This window comes from Phascolarctos cinereus, unplaced genomic scaffold, assembly GCF_003287225.1.
Source record: "Phascolarctos cinereus isolate Bilbo 61053 unplaced genomic scaffold, phaCin_HiC Scaffold_4;HRSCAF=312, whole genome shotgun sequence".
NCBI lineage: Eukaryota > Metazoa > Chordata > Mammalia > Diprotodontia > Phascolarctidae > Phascolarctos > Phascolarctos cinereus.
The window spans coordinates 332,468,752-332,493,345 of NW_027555847.1; the positions used below are offsets into that span (position 1 = coordinate 332,468,752).

The window sequence follows — 24,594 nt, forward strand, 5'->3', positions numbered from 1 at the left end:
CTCATCCCAAAATTTGAGAAAAGGAAGAAATCAACTGGATTACATTTTAGAAAGAGTACAGTACCCAAATCACTCACCACTACCAAAGCCTGTTCCTTTAACACCACAATTCTTGTGACCATAAATCATGGACCACTGGTTTTAGCAGAATTTTAATGGCAAATTTTATCACTCAAAGGGTAATGGAGAGAGGTATAGTGAACATAAGCATCTTGTAGAATGTTAACATCTCTCTACTTTGGACTTGCAAGTTTGAATTGACATAAATGATATCCATAATATTTATGACTAGGAAAAGGTTAGATTGTCAGATAGCAAGAATGGGTAAAAACAGATTGATATCTGAAATGGAGTATTCATATTTCCAAGATACCAAAATAATAGGATGAGAATGTCTAGCACTTTGGGATGAGGTTCTATGGAGTATTTATGGGAAAAACATTAACTTAAATGGAATAAGAAGGCAGAGGAGATGTCATTTGTATTGGCAGAGACAAAACCAGACCAAAGAAATCATAGATTTGATTCAGGGGGCCCAAATGAAGATGGGAAGTTGACTACCAACATGTAGTTCTTTGGGGATTTGGAAGAGAGCTGGCATCATGCATATGCTGATAACTCTCTAGAAAGTGTTAGAAATTGGGCAGTGTTCTAAGTGACACTTCCAGGCATTTTTCTGAAAGTGATCAGCCCATAATCTGAGTGACCAGAGGGGCAGCAGGGCAGAGTGTCTGCCATGTAGCCTAGAACCTGCCAGGGCAGAAAAGGCCTCCTTTCTGTCCCTTTGTGGAGAGTGCGCCTGCAGAACTCAAAGGGAAGAATCAGGCCAAATACTCCTATGGATTTACCTCAGGCCACAAGTTCCGAAGAATGTTTTGTCACATTTTATTCTATGTGGTGGGTAAGGAACAAGTATACTAATGGTATCCCTCCAAATTTTCAAAATATTCCTTTGTGCCTTAGCGTTTATATTACTCCCTCACTTCTCCCTACCCACTGGCCAGCTAAACATGGATCGTTATAACCATGGGAAAAGTAAATATGAATAATATAAATCCAAAGATTATCCCCTAATTTATATCCATGGGGTTCAACCTTTGTCCCAGCAAACCTCATGAAGATTGTAATCATTTTAACTGTCTAGTAAAGGTGTTAACATATCACAAGGCCAACGAGAAGAGAACTAAGTAGCCTGAATATTTCTTGAATAATTGAAAATTGGTTTCATTTCTATATCCTAATATTTAATGTCAATTTGTCTTAATGACATTGGTTTTCTTAGTAAGATTATAAAATGGTATTGATTATTCTCTAAAACAAGCAAGGGTCACCTGAGGGAAACTGAATTTGAATTGATAAAACTGACCATTATGGGAAAGGATGTTTTAAGTGGAAGAATATTTTTTTTGAGGAATAGCTATGAAAACTATTAACTGTTCACATTTTAAAATACATCAAATTATTTAGAAGCAGGTAATGACTAATTTTCTGTGGTCTTGACTTTTGCAGGTAAACTATGGTAAAGTCTGTAATGAAAGTAGAAAAGGATTGAAATTTACCATCTCTCATGGCTGCAGTCCAGAATTTGTCTTTGTACCATATGGTAGCACCATTGCTGTTTATACAGTTTACTCAGGAGAACTGATAACTATGCTTAGGGGACATTATAATACTGTTGACTGCTGTGTATTTCAACCTAATTTCCAGGTAAGTGAAGTACTCAAGGGAATTTAAAATGCTCAGGCAGCTTGCCAGACCAGTTGTGCATAAAATAGTGGATTGTGATTTGCTCCTCTAGAATTCCAATTGGAAACTAGACTTAAGTTAGAGACATAGATATATCTAAGATAATAGTGTGTGACTTAATTGGAAAAAATTAACTTTGCTCTGCATATGGACTCCATTTATTTGGCAATTAATAATCTTACTGTTATTGGGTTTTACAGAAGGTATTTTCCTGTAAGTAGTGTTTGGGGGAAGGAATGAGATAATTATGAATGAAAATAAAAATAAAAATATTTCTTTAGGGTTATTTCATTGTTTTTTTTTTCAGAACCAGTGACTCAATGCAGTGTTTTTTCTATATGGGCTTTTTTCCTTTCTCACATTTTATTCTCACTCAAGGGATTAACTATGTCCCCAAACTCTCTCTTCCATCAGAGCTATGAAGTATGGTTGCAGTATCTCGTGATATGCCATGTGGGAGCACAACGTATCACTTGCAATTTTACTAACTTTCTCTACATACAGTTTTTGTGGTATAGTAGTATTTATATACTTCCTGCTGACAGTTTAGATTATTTTTGTGTTTAAGTCATATCTATCTATCCTGATCTCCTAACTTCTTGAATTTTAAATACTACCTTCTCCACATTGTCCCACCTTCGGGGCAGATTGTGACTAATATATCTTCCCTTCCTAGCTTTATTCCTTAGCAAAATGTCTCTTCCCCACAGATTCCTTTGTAATTTCTGAAGAGGAATATAGTTATAAATATGTAAAGGGAAAATATACTAATGCAGACATTTCTTTTTGAGATTTTTTTTGGAGAATTCTTGGAGGTTCCCCCCCTTAAATCAAGCATTTTAAGGGAGTGATTTTTGTTTTCCATGCCCTGTAAAAAAGACCTCTCAACATTCCAGTCCACTGAGTGTGGCTTTTACTTCTTGTTATATGTCTTATATTTAGTGAGTGCTCTTATTTTGTAAGGTCTTGAGAGCAGAAATAAGGGTTTTTATAGATTACATGTATACATCTTCAACAACTATAAATTGATGAAGATACTAACTGGTTTTACTCTGAAATTTGTCTGCCATTCAAGTAAGCGTGTCCCAGTGACTTTATTACTAATATGTATTATAATCTTATCTACTTTGTTTGCATTGATGTGTTTGGTTTCTTCCTTTTGTTTTAATGACCCTTATACTACCAGCCTGATGAAGCCATGTCAAACCTGGGTTTCCAGGTCCCCAAATGAAAGACAGCATGGATAAGTGCAGTATTTAACTATTTAAACTAATATTTCTAATTTTAATAGTTAGACACAAAGGAAGGCATTCACTTAGAAGCAGCTTGATGGCATAGAGGGTAGAGTACTGGGCCTGGAGTCCAGAAGACCTGAGTTCAATGGTCTCAGTGCCTGGGCAAGTCACTTAACCTCTGTTTACCTCAGTTCTCTCCACTGTAAACTGGTGTTAATAATTGTACCTAACTGCCAGATTTGTGAGAATCAAATAAGATGATATGTGTAAAAGACATAGCACAGGGCCTGGTAGGTGCTTAATAAATGTTTATTTCCTTCCTCTTTTCCTCTCTTTTTACCTCCCTTCTTTTCTTCCTTCCTCTCTTCTTACTTCCCTTTTCTCCTCTCCTCGTCCCTTCTCTTCTTCCCTTTCACTCTTCTCTCCTTCCCTCCTTCCTTCCCTTCTTTCCTTCCTCTTTTCTTCTTCCCTCCCTCCCTCCCTTCCTTCATCTCTTCTTTTCCCATCTCTACTCACACAGTTACCACCCTGCTCAGGCTCTTGTCCCCTCTCCTGGTCTATTATAGTTGCCTCTTCTTTGTTGCCAATTATAGCCCCACATTCCCCTCCCCTCCCCTCCCCTCCAATCCATCTTCCATACAAGTGCCAAACTGGTGTTCCTAAAGCAACAAGTTTGCTCTTGTTATTTCTCTGCTCAGTGATCCTTGGGGCTCCCTTCTGCCTCTGATAAAATGTAGTGATAAAATGATAAAATGTTAAAATGTCCAATGTGTAATACCTTTCATGGTCTGCTCCAACCTATCTTTCCAGACTGATATATGCACTCTACCCTCTAGCTAACCTAACCTACTCCTAATAACCTGTGCATGCTAAATTGTGGACCTTAACTCTGTAACCTGACTTCATTCCTTTGCATAAACTGTCTCCATTCTTACCTCTGCCTCTTGAAATCCCTAATTATCTTCAAATCTTGGTTCAAGGGCCATATTCTACACAAATCCTTTCTTTATTACCCTAGTTTTTAGCATTCTATTCCCATGCCCCAGAAATTACTTTTTGTTTACATTTTAAAGAGGCAGCTTGGCATAGTGGAAAAATATCTGGCCCTTGGATCAGAAAGAGCTGGATTTGATTCTTACCCCTGATCAACTTTGTCTTTGTGACCCTTAGCAACCCCCTTGACCTCTCCATTCTCCCAGTAGATGCTCTAAGATTCTGAAGTTTCAAAGCAGGTGCTAATCTGCATTAATAGAAGTTGTTTCCTCATTGGGACTTTAATACCAAGAAACCACAGGCCTGGTATAAGTGTGTATGTTTATCTGTTTTGTATTTGCTTATCTGTGTGTGTGTTATTTCTTCCCATTAGAACATGAAGTCTTTGAGTACAGGGACTGTTTCATTTTTCTCTTTGTATACCCACTGCCTAGAACTATGTCTGGCATATAGTAGGTGCTTAATAAACTTTTACTTTTTAGAATTAAATTGAAATCTACACTTTAAAATTTCTGTACTGTCCCTTGTAAAACAATATTCTCTTAAAAATTAGCATTAAACTTTAAGGCAGACACAAGGGACACATGCCACGCACAAGTACTAAATGCTGCTTACAAAGGGAGTACCCCAGCTTTGTTTCTCTACTGCATATCTTTTCCCTTTTTTTTTTTCCTAGTGTGCAGCAAGGTCTATTTAAATGGAAAAACAGTCTTCTGTTCTTCTAGCTGAGTACATGCTACTTCTCTCATAATACTATATGACTAGTGTACAGATATAAATTTTGTTCTTCAATCGTTTCAGACTCTTGGGGTTTTCTTGGCAGAGATACTAGAGTGGTTTACCATTTCCTTCTCCAGCTCATTTTACAGATGAGGAAACTGAGGCAGACAGGGTGAAGTGACTTGCCCAGGGTCACACACAGCTAGTAACTGGCAGATTTGAACTCAGGGAGATAAGTCTTCCTGACTCTAAGCCCGGCACTCTATCGACTGAGCTGCCTCAATGCCCTGATAGAAATACTAGTAGTCTATTTAATGTGCAGTCGTTTGATGTTTGCCTCTTGTAGTATCCAAAGGGTATCCTTTAATACCTGAGTCAAGGAAGAAGGGAAAATATGTTTCATCTGAGATTTATGCTATTGTTTCCTTTTTTTTTATAGGAAAATCTCTTTTCTGCAGAATCTGCTAATATTAACAAAAACAAATGGAGTAAAAGATAATTTGAAAAAGTGTATAATTCAATGTCAGTAACATAACTTTTTCAGGCATAGTAGGACTATTGTATTAAGAATTCTGCATTTAAAAATATCAGGAAATACTAGTCAATTTCAGATTCATTCTAAATCTTAACATTCTCCACTGTCACATCTTTGCATTCTGTATCACAGGAACTTTATAGTGGTAGCAGAGACTGTAATATTCTTGCTTGGGTGCCAGCTTTACGTGAACCCCTGCCTGATGAAGATGACGAGGCAAGTATACTGTTTACAAATTGTAAATGTTACATAGTAAAGAATTAGGTGGACAAATTTTATTATTTTGTTTTTCATAAGTCTTTTTATGCATTTTATGTATTTAATAAGGAGTCAGCCTCCAAGCCAGGAATATGTAAGTTCGAATTCCAACACTGACCCATGCAGACTTTGTGACCCCTGGGCAAGTTACTTAAACTTTCAGTGCCCTACGCAGTTCTGTAATTATAGAAGTTGCAGAAACGCATTAAAGTATGTTGGTAGAGGGAGTTTCCTCACCTGGGAGTTCCCTATGCCAATGAAATCACAGGCCTAATCCCTTTCCCTACATAATTCAATATTACTTACCTGATAAGTACTGAAGTAACTCTAGTAACTGTCCATTTATAGTATTCAGAGTAATAGGATATATTAGAAGAGGCTAAATGAAAAGTCATGGAATGTATTAATCACTAGAAAAAGAGTACTTCACTTGGGCAAATCAGGCTTAAGTTGGTAGTCATTACCTATTTCAATTCAGCCTAAAATTTTTGTATAGTTCTGTCAGGTACTGTGTTTGCCTTTTGCTTCCTGTTCCTGTAATGCCCCTCTCCCAATCAGCTCCTCCTTTTAGATTTCTTGATGGGACCTGGAGTACAGATGAAAATGTTTAGGATTTGGGGTCAGAGCCAGGGTACAAATCCTACCTTTGTCTCTTACTACCTGTGTGACCTTGGGCAAGTTATATAACCTCTTCATCTGTAATATGAGAGAATTGAGTTAGGTGGCCTCCAAGCTCCCTTACATCTTGAAAGCTTTGATTCTATGATCCTTACTTTCTTCAAGGCTCAGACCAGATGTCACCTCCTGCTCAAAACCTACCCGGAACTCCCTTTCTCCAGTTGTAATTTCGGTCTCTCTCCACAAATTATCTCATTTCTTTCTAGATGGTATAAAGTGTACAGAGAATATAAGATTCCACCATGTGTTTATTCTTTGTTGATGTAAAAAAGAGCATTTGAATTAGTAGGACAAACTTTTACCTTAAAGGTGCTCTTGCATTAAGGTACTTCCCCGTCATCTATTAAATTATGTAACATTCCTCGAAGCATGTAATAGAAAGATTTTAGCTCTACCATTTATTTAATATCAAGAAAATCATAAAATAGGGCAAAAAATATTTTCAAAGGGTTCAGAGAAAAGATAAGTAGAATCCCATGCACTAAAATGCTTTAGGAGAAGGCAGCCCAGGAGGGATGGGAGATGCGCAAGAATGAAATTCTGAATAAATAAGGAAAAAAATTCTGAATAAATAGGGTAGGCAATTTTAATGAGGAAAAGTGGGATTTATTTAAAGAGACTAATAAAGCTAAAGACAACAAAAAGGGGTTTTTAAACCTTTATTCGGGTGGGGGAAAGGATGAGTATGACCCTAGGTTGGGGCATATTAGACCAAGGTAAATGACAACAGAAAGACAGTAGAGCTGTTTAATTCTCATTTTGTTTCTATTTTCTCTGCAAATGAGAAGGACCTTTGTCCTTGACAAAACACAGATGACTAACAGGGGCTTTTATGTCCATGATAATTGAGGAGATAGTAAGAGAGCACCTGGCTGCCTTTGATGAATTCAGGTCACCTGGCTCCATCGAACTGCATCCTTGGGGTCTTAAAGAACTGGCAGCTGGGATTGCTAGGCTGTAGTAAGTAGTATTTGAAAGACTATAGAAAATGAGAGGTACCACAAGATTGAAGAAGGACCATGATTCAGATGAGAGAGAGAGAGAGAGAGAGAGAGAGACTGAAAGCTTGCAAAATAGAGGCCAGTGAAATTGACTTAGCTTCCTGGGAAAATTTCAAACACATCATTACTGGTACCTGGCAAACATTTGGAAAGGAAAGCAATGATTACAAAGAACTCTCATGGCTTCATCACAAAGAAGACATGCCAAACTAACCACGTTTCCTTTTTTGACAGAATTTCTGAACTAGTATATGAGGAGAACACTGTCAACATAATTTGCCTAGATTTTAGCGACACTTTTGATAAAGAATCTCATGCTATTCTTGTGAAGATGATAGGGAGGTGGATTAGCAATAATGCAGTCAGATGCTTTCACATCAGGTAGGATGACCAGACATAGAGGATCATTATTAATGGCTTAATGACATTGTGAGAGGAGCTCTCCAGTGGAAAGCCCCAGGGATCTGTGCTTGGATCATTCCTGTTTAATGTTTCTATTGAGTGATTTGAATAAAGACATAAATGGTGTGCTCATCAAATTTGTAGATACACAGAATGGACAAAATGAGCAGCAGCATGGATGAAGGAAAGTTCTTTGCACATTGGGGGGAAATGAGTAGTCCAGCTTGGCAAAGACTTAGAGTACAGTGAGAAGTGAGTCCAGAAAGATAGGTGAGGGCCCATTAACTTAAATACTATGGAGTTTAGATTTTTTTTTCAAAAATAATGGGGAACAATGGAAGGTTTGTTAATAGATGACTACAGTGATAGCTGTGCTTTAGGAATATTATTTTGGTAGTTGTTTTATATGGATTAGAAGAAGGAAAAACAGGAGGGCAAACTAGTTAACAAGCTATTTATTACAACAATCAAGTGATAGTAGTTTACAGTATAGTAGTTTCAGTAGGACTGGAAAGGAGAAGACAGATCTAAGAGATATCCAAATAGATTAATCAAGGCTTGACAACAAATTAAACATTGGAAGCAGGAGAGGGAGAAGTCAAAGATGACCCCCAGGTTGTGTTTTTAGTTTTCAGGATCATGAGAACAGAAACTTCTTTTTTTGTAGATTACACATACAGATTTTCAGAAAATACAAATTAGTGTACTTAATACCTGTGGCTTTACTCTGATATTATCTAGGTCAAGCGTAGATGACTAAAATAATGGTTATCATATTATACAGATAAGACAGGAAAAAGCAGGTTTTTCAAAGTTGATATGTTTGTTTTAGGATTTATTGCATTTGAAATGGCAATAGGATGTCTCCAGAAGGTGGTATTTTCACCACCAGTTGGAATTGAGGATCTAGTGTTCCAAAATGATAAAACCAGACTTGCGAGGCAGGCATTCGCATTGAGTCATCAAGTGATAGCTAATGATGTAGTGAATGGACTTGCCCAGAGACAGATTTGGAGAACCATTACTGTGCAAGTAGGGGAAAGGGTAATAAAGAAACTCCACAAGAGGAATGGTCAAGGAGGTAGGCATGTGGTCAGGAAAGGGCCAAGGGAGAGAAGAGTTTCAGGAAGGAAGGAGTGATCAGCAAATGTAACATTAATACAAATACAAAGATGCAGGAAAGATGAGGATTGGTGGAGGTGGGAGTGGGGTGGGGAGGGAGAGAAGGGGTAGAATTAGTGATTATGGGTTCATTGATCCTCCTCAGGATAACAGTTTAATTAGAATGAGAAGTAGACCGTAAGGAGTTGAAAATTGAGCAGTTGGTTAGGAAGAGGAGAAAACCACTGTAGAATAGTATTAATGGGAGATTTTTTGGTGATGATGATGTTGATTTTTTTTTTTAGGAAAGGAGAATTATGGGTTATTGTAGATTATGAAAATCCTAGGCAAAAGAGCAGGAGCCAGGGTTAGATTGAAGATGCAAAAGAGAGATGGAGTAAAAATGATGATGGTGATGATAATGATGTGCTTTAAAGTTTATTTTTTCAAACTTTCAAAAATTCTGTTTTGGCCCTCACAACAACCTGGTGGATGGCATGCACTTAAATGCTTGTTCTCTTCCTTCTCCCTTCTTTGAACAAGACACTCCGTCTTCCAACTCCAGGCATTTTTATTGGTTATCCCCTTGCCTGGAATTCTCTCCCTCTTCGTCTCCTCCTCCTGACTGCCTGGGCTTCCTTCAAATCTCAGCTAAAATCCCACCTACTATAAGAAGTCTTTCCTGATTCCCGTTAATGCTAGTGCCTTCCCTCTGTTCATCAACCACGGTTTATCCTATTTATAGCTTGTTTGTAAATTTCTAAATTTGTTTGTAAATTTTTTCTTCTCACCCCCCATTAGAACTTTTTTTTTTTACCTCCCTTAGTATTCCCAGCACTTAACACAATGCTTGGCACATAGCAGGTACTTATTAAATGCTTGCTAGGTAAATGACAGATATATAAGCAATCTAGCCATGTAACAGCTTTCTGTGACATTGTAATAATAGCTTTATGTTCTTTAGAACCACAGTACTAATTAAGTAATTTATTTTTCAGGAGTCGCTTAAAATTTCTTCATCTCAAAATTTCTCTATATCTTTACTCATTCTCTTCCCTTTAAAGAGAAAAAAATGTGGCCCCTTCTCCTTTCAAAGCTTGATTAGTCCACTAGATCTTGCCTGGGCTAGTACATAGAGTACTAGACTTGGAGTCAGGAAGACTGATTTGATCTGCCTCTAATATTTACTAGCTATGTGACCATGGGCAAATTCCTTACTACCTCTCAGTCTCAGATTCATCACTTCTAAAATGATGACAATAATATCTGTACAATATATACTTTTGGCATTCAAATAATGTGGCCAACTCATCAGAGTTGTGCTCTTGGTAGTAGAGCTTGAATGCTTGGCAGTTTAGCTTGAGAAAGGACCTCAGTGTCTGGCACCTTATCTTACTAGGTGATCTTCAGAATCTTCCTAAGACAATTCAAATGGAAGCAATTTAATTTCCTGGCATGGTGCTGGTATACTGTCCAGGTTTCACAGGCATACAAAAATAAGGTCAGCACAACAGCTCTGTAGACCTTCATTTGGTAGGCAGCCTAATACCTCTTATCTCCCACACTTTGCTTCAGAGCTTTCCAAACACTGATCTAGCTCTTGCAATGCATGTATCAACATCATTATCAATATGTACCTCCCTGGAAAATATACTGTGAAGATAAGTGAGCTTATCTACAGCATTCAAAATTTCTCCATTTGCTATGACCAATGGTTCCATGTGTGGATGGTGTGGTGCTTGCTGGTGGAGAATCTCTGTTTTCTTGGTGTTAATTGTTAGGCCAAAATTAGCACAAGCGACAGAGAATCAATCCATACTTTGTTGCATCTCAGCCTCAGAGGCTGCATTGAATGCACAATCATCTGCAAACAAAAAGTCCCTTACCAACTCTCCCACTTTAGTCTTGGCTTGTAGCCTTTCAAGTTAAATAATTTACCATCAATTCGGGAGTTTACCTTGATGCTATTTTTGTCCTCATTGAAGGCATCTGACAACATAACTGAAAACATCATGCTAAAAAGCATGGGAGCAAGCACACAGCTTTGCTTCAGTCTATTGGTGACTGGGAAAGTTCGAGAACATTGTCTATTATCTAGAACAAGGGTGGGGAACCTGCAGCCTGAAGGCCACATGTGTCCCTCTAGGTTCTCAAGTGTAGCACTTTGACTAAATCCAAACTTCTCAGAACAAAGGTTTGGATTCAGTCAGAGGGCTGCACTTGAGGACCTAGAGGGCCACATGTGGCCCTGAGGCCACAAGTTCCCCACTCTGATCTAGAACCTACACAAGCATGCCATTGTGAAACTTGTGTACAATACTGATGAACTTCTCCAGGCAACCAGATTTTTCCATGATCTTCCTGACAGTATCAAAGGTATTGGTCAGATCAGCAGACATTGTGTATGGACCTCTGTTCTGCTCCTGGCATTTCTCCTGGAGTTGTTGGGCAGCAAACACTGTATTGACTATTCTTTGGCCCTTTCTGAAGCCTTATGGGGTGTCTGGTAGATGGCCATCTTCCAGGTGAAGGATCAGTCTATTTAGGAGGACTCTGGCAAGTATCTTGCCTGCAATGACTAAGAGAGAGTGGATTGTCATGGACCAACCTATTTCCCTTTCATTTATAGAGATGCACAATGGAGTCATCCTCAAACTCCTCTAAGATAACCTCCTTTTGCCATATCACCCAGAAGATTTCAGTCATTTTTTGTATGAGCAGTGGTCAGCCCTCACCTTCTATCCCTCCCCCCTTGTAAATTTCAGCTGGAATAGAATCAGCACCAGGTGCTTTGCCACACAAAAGGAGCCTAATGGCATTCAAAACCTCTTCTTCAGTTGGAAGTTTGGCTAGAGAGGGATAAACTTCAAGGTTGTATATGGTCAGTGGCTTCAGCATAGGTTTATAATGGTCTGTTGAGAATGCTATGCAAATTTGAACTCAAAGCTTCCTGGGCTCTGTCCAGCTATGTCATTGAATCCACCCCCCCATTTTATAGAGCATAAAGTGAGGCCCAAAAAAGTGAGGTGACTTGTCTGAGGTCTCACAGGTAGTAAGTTACAGAGCCAAGATTTGAACCTGGGTCCTTAAATTCCAAATAACAATGATAATAGTAACAATAACTTGTATTCGTGTAACATTTTAAGGTTTTCAAAGTACTTCACATATTTTAACTTAGACTAATTGGCCAGGGTCACACAGCTATCAAGTGTTTGAAACCACATTTGAATTCAGGTCTTCATGACTCCAGGCCTGTCACTCTACCCACATAGCTCAGTGATCTTTGCCCTTCAGGTTTCTGTCTCTCCCTATATATACTTGGTCTCATCCAGTTCTTTTCCTTACTTCATCTTTTTAAATGCCATTTTACTTCCTCTCATAGCACACGTCAGGGTCTGAGGTGATAGAGTCCATATGTGGTATTTCTCTTATCACTGAGAGTGAAAATAGCTTGATGTGTGAGAAACACTCATACATCTGTTCCATTTTTCATCTATTGTCTTCCTGATAATTTCACCTTTGAATGCTTTTTGAATGCTATTTGAATGACGTAATCCACTTTGGTATAAGTATGAACTTAAACATTTCAGTATATGAGGAACAGAAAAAAGGATCATATATGAAGTGATGAATTTATATTCCATAAAGTTTTTTTAAGTTTGCACTAAATTTAACATAGTAATAACATAATTTCCCTTTTAGTATCTTTTAGACTTCTTTCTGTGATTTTTTTTTTGTTTTATTGGTGCTCCTTCTTTCTTTTTCATCTCCTGTTATTCATTAACTCAGTTTCCCTCTCCACACCATCAAAGCTCTTCTAACAAATATATAAATAATGACTGGCAAAGTCTGAAAATCTGTATTTCATTCTTACCTCTATTTCATCATCTCTCTGCCAAGCAGTGAGTAGCCTGCTTCATCATCAGCTTCTTATAGTCATGTTTGGTCACTACAATGATCAGACTTATGTAGTCTGGCAAAGCTGTTTTCTCACAACACCAAAGATTTATTTTTGCATCTATTAATAGTTGCTGTTTACTGAAGTAATGTCACTCTTTAATCTTTAGCCATCCCACTTGGCATGATGCCTTACAAGTGAGTTTTCATTCTAAGCTGGTATTGCCCTTGGCTATGATAGCAAAGAGATCAAGTATTGGTTGCCTGACTTGGTTTCTGCGCCCTTCGAACCTCTTTGTTGTGGTAGCTTCTTTACATTGCCTAAACACTGATCATCTATATAGCTGATCTTAATATGATTTCCACATTAATCATTTCCTGACTATTAAGACAGACATTTTCTTTTTCTTTTTTCTTCTTTTTTTGAGATGTTGTTCAGCACATGTCCTTTCTAGCACTTTTTGACTAACTTCTGGGAGAATATATTCATTGAGAATCCAAGTAGATGTTCAGTAGGCTTTCAGGGTCGCAGGAGGAAAATACTGGCAATTTCTTCTTAGAATTTTTCTACTTACTCATCTTTTCCAATGGATTTTTTTCAGAATGGTGTTTTTGCTTATGCTTATCACAAATACTTTAACTCAGTATAAGCAAGTTTCTAATAAAATGATAATTTCATATTGCATTTGGGAGCACAAGCACCAGCTTCTTTGGTTTGTTCTCTGAGAAATCCTTTGAACCATCTTTCCTTTTAGTTACAACTTCCTCTTGTCTAGCAGCCTTGTGATAATATCAGTATTAACATGATTCCATTTTTTTCAATAGTACATTTGTTGATCAGTCATTTGTACAAAAAACTCACATTTAGAATACCTGTGATTAAGTTCATCTTTCTAAAAACTGTGATTGTCTAGTAGGTCACCATAACCAAAGAATTCATCACCTAATAACCAACCTACTGGTACTGAGTGAACCTCTCCATAATTAACAAGATTTGTTTGTAGACATCAGACTTTCTCTGTTTATTCACTTAAAATATAAAATAGAAAGCTTGTGTAAGTAATAAAAAAGGCATCAATTCTGAGTTACCTTTAAAAGACCCACATATTAATCTAAGAAAGACAGTGTTAGTGTACTAACAATGATGAGCAATGATGAACAAGACAGAAGATATTGAAAAGAGTCACAAATATAATAGAATTTACTTTCTATTTTCTTTATATTCTTGACATATTTGCTTTGTAAAATAAAGTATCATATTCATTGATGAATTAGAATTTGAGGGCAGGCAGGTTAGATTATGTAACTAGGAAACTACCTAATACTTTTTTTACCTCTAGAGTTTTGCTAGGAAAGAAGTTTTAGTCCTTAAATAGTTTCCATTTCAGTTGCAGTGCTTATCATTCAATCCAATTTCAATTAATTTTGTGATTCATTATAATCAATTATTTATAAGATCAAGTTCTAATAAGTTTATTTTCTTCCTTTGTTTACTTTTGAATTGCTAGGAACATCTGTCATTTTAGGCTAGACTGTCTTTTATAAAAAGAGCACTGGTCTAAATGAAGAGTCTCTGAGTTCTGGGGCTCTATCTTAAGCTCTACCACTAACCATATGACCTTGGGCAATTCTCTTAATTTCCCTGGACCTTCTTTTCCTGACCCATAAAATGTGAGAGGTAACCTAGATCAGTGGGCTTCAAATTTTGTTGATCATATATCCATTTTAATAAAAAATATTTTCCATCATACACTTCATATGTCTATATTTATGAATTATATTCATATACAATTGTAACAGTGGATTGGAATGGAAAAACACTTAAGTGCTTATTATGTGCCATCATTGTGTACAGCTAGAAAAGTGAGATAATTCTAGTTCACTGTGGGGGAGACAACACACATGAGACAGTTTAGCCGCAGGTCTGGTGGTCCTTGGGGTGCATCGTCAGGGAAAGTATCAATGGTTTTAAGCATCCACGTCCATCCCATGGCCAGGGGCCTAGAGTGGCCATGCCCACGACCATTAGGAACGATAGATCCTATTGGAATCTGAGCAAGAATCTAGCTGGGGCATTGGGGAAAGGGATCCAGTGCTAATCTGGTGGACTCTGCCCTCCAGAAACCAGAGTACTAATAATTATGCATGTTATAAAACTTAAACAAATATAGTTATTTTAAAAGAATGAGATAAATTTAAAATAACATTTGATCCTAGAGTCAATAGGGAGCTACGAGAGTTGGTTGAATAGGGGAATGGCATGGTCAGACTTTTACTTTAGGAAATTCAGTTTGGCAGCTGTGTAGAAAATGTGTTAAAAAGAGGAGAGGTGGGAGGCAAGAACAGTGGTCTGAACTAAGGTGGTAGCTCTATGAGTCAAGAGACTAGGACAGATGTGGAGGTAGAAGGGTCAAGATTTGACAACTAATCAATTGTACGTAATCAAATACAACTTGACTGTGGTAGATGATATATATTTTGTGAAACTAGGTATGTGGAAGATGGATATGTCCTCTACATAAAAAGGAAATTAGGAAGAACAGTAGATGAGTTTGGGGGAAAAGAAAATGTAATGTAATTGGGTTACCACCCATCCACACTAAGAAACTTACTCCAACCTACTCAAAACATACTTCACCAGTCCATGCTTGGGACACAAAGGTCACCTAACCACAAGGTGATCTCAAGGTAAAGGGGTGGGTGTGAACATGATGGATTTTTCCCTATAATACCTGTGCAGCTGCTCCTATGTGTACCTGGGTAATATAGTGAGGTTATAACTGCCCAGGGCAGTTAATTACTGACTCAGAGGGGAAGATATTGATAGTTTACATAGCACGGGGAAGGGATTGAATTGGGGACTGTTCAGGGATAATGGTAGGTGTGGTTGTGTTAGAAATAAATCTGAAGTTATCGCTGGAAGAGTGGGATGGCAGGGGTATATTGCAGCCAGCCCCAAATAGCTTGTAACTTAGGGTAGTCAATTGTTAGATCTTCAGTGTGAACATTTATACCTCAGAATCAGCAAATGCTACAAATCAGAACTTGATTATTTTGTAAATTATCCAGACTTAAGAAATTGATAGCGAAGATGTTAATATATGTGTGTGTGTGTATATGTATATATATACACATATATTATATATATATATACATATACATATACATATATATACACATATATATAATATAGTGTATATTAACTTTTTTTTTTAGAGAGAGCTAGTTGTTAAACATTTACCACACACCCTTGTATGTGACCCATATTTCCACACTTTGACTCATTCACATTTTCTGAGGTCAGGCTATAGCCCCTACTTTGGAGATCACTGATCCTGTAGAGCCTTTCCAGCTTTAAAATTCAGTGATATTAATGAATCTAGCTTCAGTATCTTCTGTGTTTTTAAAGTTCCTTCTCTTAATAGTGGTTCTAGTACATGAATTTGTCTTTACTTGAGTCTTATTTAAATTTTAAAGTAAATCATAATGGCATATGTAATATTTCCACCCTTTTGGTATACTATCTAGGTTGCTGCATTGTTACACTGTGTTTCTCTTATCATCTGTTTCAACCTCAGGTTTAAATGTAATGTAGACTCAGAAGAATTACTAGAGTATGATTTAATTTTCTGGTGGTGAGGGGGAAAGAGATGACCTTAAAAAGTCCAATGTAAACCTATTCTTATACATAAGACTCCATATCAGAGGCCAGCTGCCAATTTTGTTTTTGTTTTTGTTTTTCCTTTAGTTGTGTTTTTTTAAAGTTCTTATAACAAAATTAAAAGTGGAATCCAATTCAGTTCACCAAAAACATATTTATCACTTATTTTTAAGGCACTGTGGTAGTTGTAGAGGGGGGTACCAAGACAAATAAAGTGCTTTCTTTCTATTTAGGGAACTTAAATCCTGGTGGTAGCTCAGCATGTATAGGTATAGGGATATGGATAGCATTAAAACTCTCTCTACTAATGCAAACCAGCACCTTCACTGCAAATTATAGTCTTAGAGAGAAAGTCCAAGGGAAGAAGTATTCTAGGGTGGTAGTTAGCACATCATTAGTGGCACACCACAAGAGTCATATCTGAGTTTGAATGCAAGTAAGACCCAAATTGGGGAGATGCATTAGAAGAAGAGAGAAAGAGGACAAAGACCAAAGGTCATAACGATAACACAGTAGTTATAGTGAGACACAGTGTGAGAGATAGACAGATAAGTGGCGGCTTAAAGGTAATATGCATGGTATAGGGAAAATAGCTCTGTACTTAGGAGTCAGGAATGACCTGGAATCTAATCATACCTTTGACACTTAGTAGTTGTGTGACCAGAAACAAATCACTTAACCATTTGGATGTCAGTTTCCTCATCTATAAAATGGAGATAAGAGCTATAGTACCTCCTTCAAAGATAGTTATAAGGATCAAATGAGACCATATTTACCAAGTGTTATATAAATGTCAGTTGTTGTTGCTAACAATATTAGGGAATGGAATTTTAATATTCAGTATTTTGGAGGATGCTGCAGTATCATAAGATATCAAGATCTAAAGTAAAGGTGTGAAGCTGAAGTGGAAAGCAGGGATGAAATTATTGAACTAAGTATTAGAAGGAACAACATGAATATTGATATCCCAGGAACTTTGGTTCCAGATGGTGATAAGAGTCTTAAAGTCATCTAGGAAATTAATAGAGTGACATGAAGAAGAAGAGAGTATAAATAAATTGCACAGATTTCAAAGGAGAGTGACAAAAGAATAGTCTGGAGGCAGTAGATAACAAAAAGTTTTCAAATACCCCTCACCTAGGCCTTGTGGATCAGGAGTGGGAGAATGGGTAGCCACCAGTGGTCAGGATTACAAAAGATACGGTATCCCTACGAAAAATCTAGGTTTCACTTACATCAAGAAGATTGAGGAATTGTTGAAGAAAAGTTTGAGATTAATGGAAAGTTTGTTAACACTGGAATTCATGTTCCAAAGGGTCCAACAAGCTAAACTAAGAAAAGGGGTAAGCCAGGGTTAGGTACGACTCATAAGAATAAAGGTTTAGGAGAAGGTAGTATGTATCTTCCAAGTAGTATATCTCTTCTGTAGATTACTGGGATCAGGAAACCAGTTTAATGAGAGATAGATTAAAATTGTTTTATGTAGTAACACTTTTTTGATTTAACTAGGTCTAATATTTAAGATAAAATGTAAAATACTGTGTAATGTGAAAATTAATCTGGCTGAAATCTATGGGATAAATATAAAAGAGAAAGGCGGAAGTATGGGTTTTTTTCTAGCTATCAGTAATCTTCCTCCGATAGAGGGAACCTCAAAGTCAAAGGGTTTAAACAGTTTAGGAACTTTTCTTACATAGTTCTAAATATTATTTTCATAATGATTGAGCCAGTTCACAGCTATACCTGCCATGAGTAAATGTTTCTTTTCACATTCTCTCCAGCAATGAGTTTTCCCATCTTATAGTATCTTTGGCGGCTGAATGGACACAAGGTTATAACCTCAAGGCTGTTTTCATTTGCATTTCTCTGATTATTAGGATGGTTTAACATTTTTTCAGGTTATTTTCAATGTTTCTTACATGTCTTTTGAAGAAGTTTTTTAAGGCTAATAAAGTTTCAGAGTACCTAATCTTCCAAAATTATTTGCCATTTACCTTTAAGGATTGACTTTGAACAAATGCACAGTAATGAAATGTCATTTCATCATTCATTCATTCATTCATTCCACAAACATTCATTAAGTATCAATGCCAGTCAAGGACTGTGCCATCAGTCTCAAGCTACAGTAGCATATGTTTTTTCTACTTTTTAAAATATAGTCTTACTCACCAAAGATCGTTTCACCACATGATACTAATTAGTTATCTGGACACTGCTAAATTTCTGAATTAAGACCTAATGTGTGAAAGAGTAAAAGTGATAACACTTAACAATGGAGTTAATAATACAATGATCACAATTAGAAACAAATCTTCATTAGTTAAATTGTTTTACTTATGGTACATTTAAAACTAAATATATTTCTACAAAATAAAAATGAAGTAAAATTTGGGACAGAACAATGTTTGTTACTATAAAATGTATTCGTGCATTTAGCTCCTAAGTGACAATAACATTATTTAAGCAATCAGGATGAAAGAGAATTTTTGTGGTAATATGTTGCCTGTGTATATGTTAACATTTTTTGCCACTATTGACTTAATATATTTCATAGCTAAATTTACAACTGAGATACTTGGCCATAGTACTGAGCTTGTGAATTGTTTTGTCTTGGCCTTATCACAAATGAAAGGGAGGAAGAAAGCACATGTTGATGAATTTTCAAGTGGCTGGCCAAATGCCACATGACTACTTACAGATTTCAACACCTGTCCAATTTGGTTTATTATGGTTTGATCAGTTTTAGCATACAGCTGCCTCAAATGAGCAAATTTTCTACTTTGAAAAAACAAAATACAGTCAAATAATTTAGGTTAACCATTTATTTTACATTATTATTTAATAAGCATATCCCACTGTGCTAGAACTACTATATATATTAAATCCAAGTTATAACATGGTAGGCCACGTTAAATAGCGTAAGAATAGCTTGCCAAATGAAAACAATAAAAATAAATTAAAAGTAAATCTACTGTGACTTATGTATAAAAAGGATATTGGAAGAAAATTAAATTGCTTAATTTAGTAAAAAGCTGTGTGCCTCTGATGGTTTATGTTTATTTCCCAGTTACACAATTATATCAGCACTTCTGAGAGTAAAACCCCTTTTCGTGCTTACTTGAAGACGTTTCATTTATAACAACAACAGAAATAAAGCAAAACAAGCAAAGTATAGAATAGAGGAAAAATAAAACAAGTCGTACTCAATGGCTTTCAGTTTAGACATGAAAACACAGTCCCCTTGTAAATTATTCTGATTAGATTAAAACTTCATAGTAAATTTCATTGTCATATGTCATATTATATTAAAATGAATTAGGGTTATGTCCATTAGTGATTTTTACTTTGACAAATTCCTATGGGTGCAGTCAGTAAAGTAAGAATATGCATGTCATATAGGTATGTATAAAGAAAAGGCCATCTACACAGGACCCCACTTGCAACATTACATATAAAGTCCAAAACTGTTTAGACCTATAGGAATTTTTTTTTTAACCATTAGTTGGCTCTGCCCACATTCAGCAGCCCCATCATTTTACATGTATCATCACCCTAATCTCTTTGGGCTACACTTTTCACCACAAAGGTAAGAACAGAACCATTTCACCACCAAGGTAAGAACAGAACCATCTGCCTACTTTAAATCTGCTCAGAAACTTTCACAAACCTAATTAATGAATGCTCTGAAGTAAAAAAACTCACCTAAAAGATAGTTACATGTAGAATTATTTAACTCCCTGTATCCATATACACCTTATCACAAAGATGTTGACAGGACTGAATATTCTAGATGCTTTCTGACAATAATGCCCAAGACCTCTGAAAAGTATTCCCTATGCTTTTTAATTAGCAGTTCAAAAGTAAGATGCTATTTGACAGTGTCTAAGGACACAGTCTCTACTTTCTAGGAATTCGCAATCTCTGCCCACAAATCTTTCATGGAGCTGTTGGGCTTTCATGTGTTTATTTATGTGTGATGTGGGATAGGAAGAGGGACAAATTAACTAAATTTTTATAATGATAAGAAGAAAGGGAAAAAAAGGTATCTGTTGTCAGTACTGATTCATTTTAATTATACAAATAAGAGTGCCTACATGAATAGCAGATCATATCACCTTTTTGCTAACCTCTCAGACCTGCCAGAAATTAATAATTTATCGGAGATTTTGTTAAAGGAGAAAGGAAAGAGGTCAAACAACCTACAAATGTTGTAGGATCATGGATCTAGAGCTAGAAGGAACACCAAAGGCCATCCTATCCCCTTAGTTAGGCAGAGAAGGAGACTGAAGCCTGAAGAAGTCAGGCAGCTGGGTGCACGATTTAGACATAAAAGGGGCACCATAAGCAAATTAGAAGAGCAAGGGATAGTCTGCCTCTCAGATCTGTGGGGGAGGGAAGAATTCATGACTAAACACAAGAAGAGAACATTCCAAAATGTAAAAAAGAATTCTGATTATATTAAATTAAAAAGCTTTTGTACAAACAAAACCAACGCACCCAAGATGAGAAGGCAAACAGAAAGCTGGAAAACAATCTTTACAGCAAGTGTCTCTGATAAAGGCCTCATCTCTCAAATATGTAGAGAACTGAGTTAGATTTATGAGAACACAAGCCATTCCCAATTGATAAATGTTCAGAGGATATGAACAGGTAGTTTTCAGATGAAGAAATCAAAGTTATCTATAGGTATAAGAAGAAGTGCTCTAATCACTTTTGATTAGAGAAATGCAAATTAAAACAACTCTGAGATGGCACCTATCAGATTGGCTAATATGACAAAAAAGGAAAATGATAAATGTTGGAGAGGATGTGGGAAAATTGGGACACTGATTTTTGGTGGAGTTGTGAACTAATCAAGTCATTCTGGAGAGCAGTTTGGAACTATGCCTGAAGGGAAACCTAACTGTGCATACCCTTTGATCCAGGAATTCCACTACTAGGTCTGTATCCCAAAGAAATCATAAAAAAAGGGAAAAGGACCCACATACAAAAAGTATTTAGAGCAGCCCTTTTCATGGTGGCAAAATATTGGAAGTTGAGGGGATACCCATCAATTGAGGAATGGCTGAACAAGCTATGGTATACGAATGCAACGGAATCCTATTATGCAATAAGAAATCATGAACGGGCAGATTTCAGAAAATCCTGGAAAGAGTTGTATGAACTGATGCAAAGTGAAATGAGTATCAGCAACATTTTGTGATGACCAACTATGAGTGATTCAGCTCTTCTCAGCCACACAATAATTCAGGATAGTACAAAGACAGTACAAAGGACTCATGAAAATGCTATCCATATCCAGATAAAGAACTAATGGACTCTGAATGCAGATCAAAGCATACTTTTTTCCATTTATTTCATTCTTTCTCATGGTTTTTTTTTCCTTTTGATCTGTTTCTTCTTTACTGTGACTAATATGGAAATATTTTTACATGATAGCACATGTATAAACTGTATCGAACTGCCTACCACTTTCAGAAGAGGGGAGAGGAGGGAGAGAGGGAAAAAATTTAGAACTCAAAGTTTTGTAAAAATGAATGCCAAAAATTTTCTTGACATGTAATGAGGGGAAAAAAATGCTATTGAACTTTAAAAAAGAGTCAAGTGACTTTCTCCTTGTCCCACAAGTAGTAAGTAAGGCTCAGAGGTAGGATTTGAAAGTAGATCCTCTGACTTCAGAGCCCATATTCTTTCCAGTGTTCACCAAGCTTTGAATTTTACGTAGAATGCTTTTGTTAATGTTATTATTAATAATGCACATTTATGTAGTGCTCTCTATTCTAATGTTTTACCCAAAACAAGCTGATTTTTTTGATAGCCCCCAAAACAGCATCAATCAGTATAGGTCTGAAGCTTGGTGGAAAGAATATCATGAAGGAAGGGATGATTGTTGTAGGGGGTTGAGAAATTAACCCAAATCATCATAAAACACAGTATCATATGATCAACACTTATGAGAATTCCAAAACAAAGTGCTGTTGGGCCCAAGTCAGCAGATTGTTAACATGTGTTGGAAATTGGGGAATTGGGGGAGGAGGAAGTGGGAATGGGAATATTTGAACTGGACTTTAAAGGCATTTAAACAAGTATGAAAAGGTGGGTATGGAGAGGAAGACTCTGAACAAAAGGCACAGAGGGAAAATACAGACAATGTTTGGGGACCAAGAATAGTCCAATTTGACCAGAGTGTAGCATATATGGAAGGAAATAAGAGATAAGACTGGAAAGGAAAGGTGATAAATGGTGGAGACCACTGAGTGTTGGGCAGAAGGATTTGAACTTCAGTTGGTAGGCAGCAAGAACCCACAAAAGATTTGTGAACAATGGAATCACACAGCAAGATCTGGGCATGTGGAAAATGAGTCTGGCCATTTTGTGAACGTAGACTCAAGAGGATGAAGTTAAGGCAGACTGACTGAGGTAATTATTAAATTACCCCAAGCATGTGATAATGAGGGTTTATACTCTCATGTTGATGACCATGTAAATAGAGATGACAGATCTTCTAGACTTTTTTTTGTTTACTCACTTTTCAGTCTAGACTGTATTTCCACATAAACCTTGTCCTTCAAATTTGTCTTTGTCGTTGTTGTTCAGTCATTTTCCAGATGTGTCTGATCTTTGTGACTCCATTTGGTTTTTTCTTGGCAAAAATACTGAAATGAAGGGTGTGCCTTGGGCACATGGAGTACCATTTCCTTCTTCAGCTCATTTTACAGATGAAGAAACTGAAGCAAACAGGGTTAAGTGACTTGCCCAGGGTCACACAGCTAGTAGGTGTCTGAGGCCAGATTCGAACACAGAAAGATGAGTCTTCCTGGCTCCAGGTCTGGCACTCTCTCCACTGCACCACCTAGCTGCCCTTTCAAATTTGTCTAGGGAGGATATACCGGGAGAGGAATCTTTTTTTTTCTTTTTTTTTTTTTTTGGTAAATTTGATCTTAGGGTCACAAATCTAGGGATGGAAAGGATCTCAAAGGCCATCTTAGCCCAACTCCATTTTATACACAAGGAAACTAGATCCCACAAGGAGGTTAAGTAACTTGTCTGAGATCACTCAGGAAGTCTGAGAGGTCAGATTTGAACTCAGATCCTCCAACTCCAATGGTCATTATTTTAGTCTTACTCTGCTTTTGTTCTTTTGTTTGTTTGTTTTTACCAAAAACAGTATTTCCTGGCTTGACTATCTTGATTCACCCAATGAGGCAGCAAATTACTTTTGCCAATTTCCAAAGTTCAAATCTACTCTCCCACAATGGGGATCCCTCTCCCTTGAGGACAATCCAAAGACCATAATGAGATGTGTATAAGAGGAGCCCCACAGATATTTTGAACTATAACAGCATCATTGAAATGAGCATGGTCTTAATTTCCAAGGGGTAACTCTGAAGGGACAGTAATCACTTGGATTTATAAGTTTTGGTGTGTGTATTTTTTTAAATAAACCATATTACTTGATAGTCTCATCCCTTTTGCTTACAACTACTTTTTATGCCTGTGTAAATTTTCTCTTTAACAGTTTAACTTGCTTTTGAATTAGGGAATCTTCTTTATCAACTTCATCTTTTGTGTTAGCAGATAAAACATACTCATAGTTCACTTATTACTTTCTTCTGATCATGGTAAATTAAGGGAAAAAAATAAATGAGAACTTTCTTTTTCTTTTTAGGTTGTATCTCATTCACAGAAAAATCCAGCATTTCAAGATGCATGGAGCAGCGGTGATGAAGAAGGATAAATTTAAATTAGTTGATAGAATAAAAGGGACTTTATGCTCTCCATTGATGAGAATCTGGAAATTTAGACAATTTTCTATTGTCCAGGGATTTTATAAAGTTGTAAGAATAAAGTATTGGCACATAGAGATGTCCTTTTTTTTGGTCTTTCTGTATTTAAGTTAAAGATTAATAAAAATTAAATTAAAACAAAAAGAATAAAGTATCCCAGCTAATGAGATTGCCTTTCTTTGCTTTTCACGTTTCTCATAAGAGAGTAGGAGGTGTATTGGATTTGTGACCAGAAAGCCAGGATTCATATCCTAGATATTTGCCTACAGGCTGGCCATTTGACTTTACTGAACCTCAATTCCCTCCACTAAAAAAATGAGGATAATAATAATTGTACTATCTACCTCACACAGATATTGTGATGAAAGTGTTTTTTTTAAACTCTAAGGTGATACAGAAATGTGAAGCATTATTATGTAGATATCACAACCACACAAGAAGGCTTGATTTGTTTTTCTTAAACTAACCAAGAAGAGAGAAAAGCCAGTAGTCAACATTTTTTGAACACTTACTGAATGATTGCAAAGCATTGTATGAGTTTGCAGCCCTAAAGGAATTTGCAACCAAATAATGGGACTGC

General features: G+C 36.7%; 1 protein-coding gene across 1 annotated transcript in view; it reads left to right on the forward strand.

Annotated features, from left to right (window-relative positions):
- Positions 1-24,181, forward strand: part of ERCC8 (ERCC excision repair 8, CSA ubiquitin ligase complex subunit) — a 64,398-nt gene extending 40,217 nt beyond the window's left edge. Inside the window, 3 exon segments of the mRNA XM_078153178.1 lie at positions 1,510-1,707; positions 5,362-5,445; positions 23,897-24,181. Coding sequence (XP_078009304.1) covers positions 1,510-1,707; positions 5,362-5,445; positions 23,897-23,965 — 351 coding nt within the window. The 3' untranslated portion in view covers positions 23,966-24,181.
- Positions 24,182-24,594: the final 413 nt, after the last annotated feature.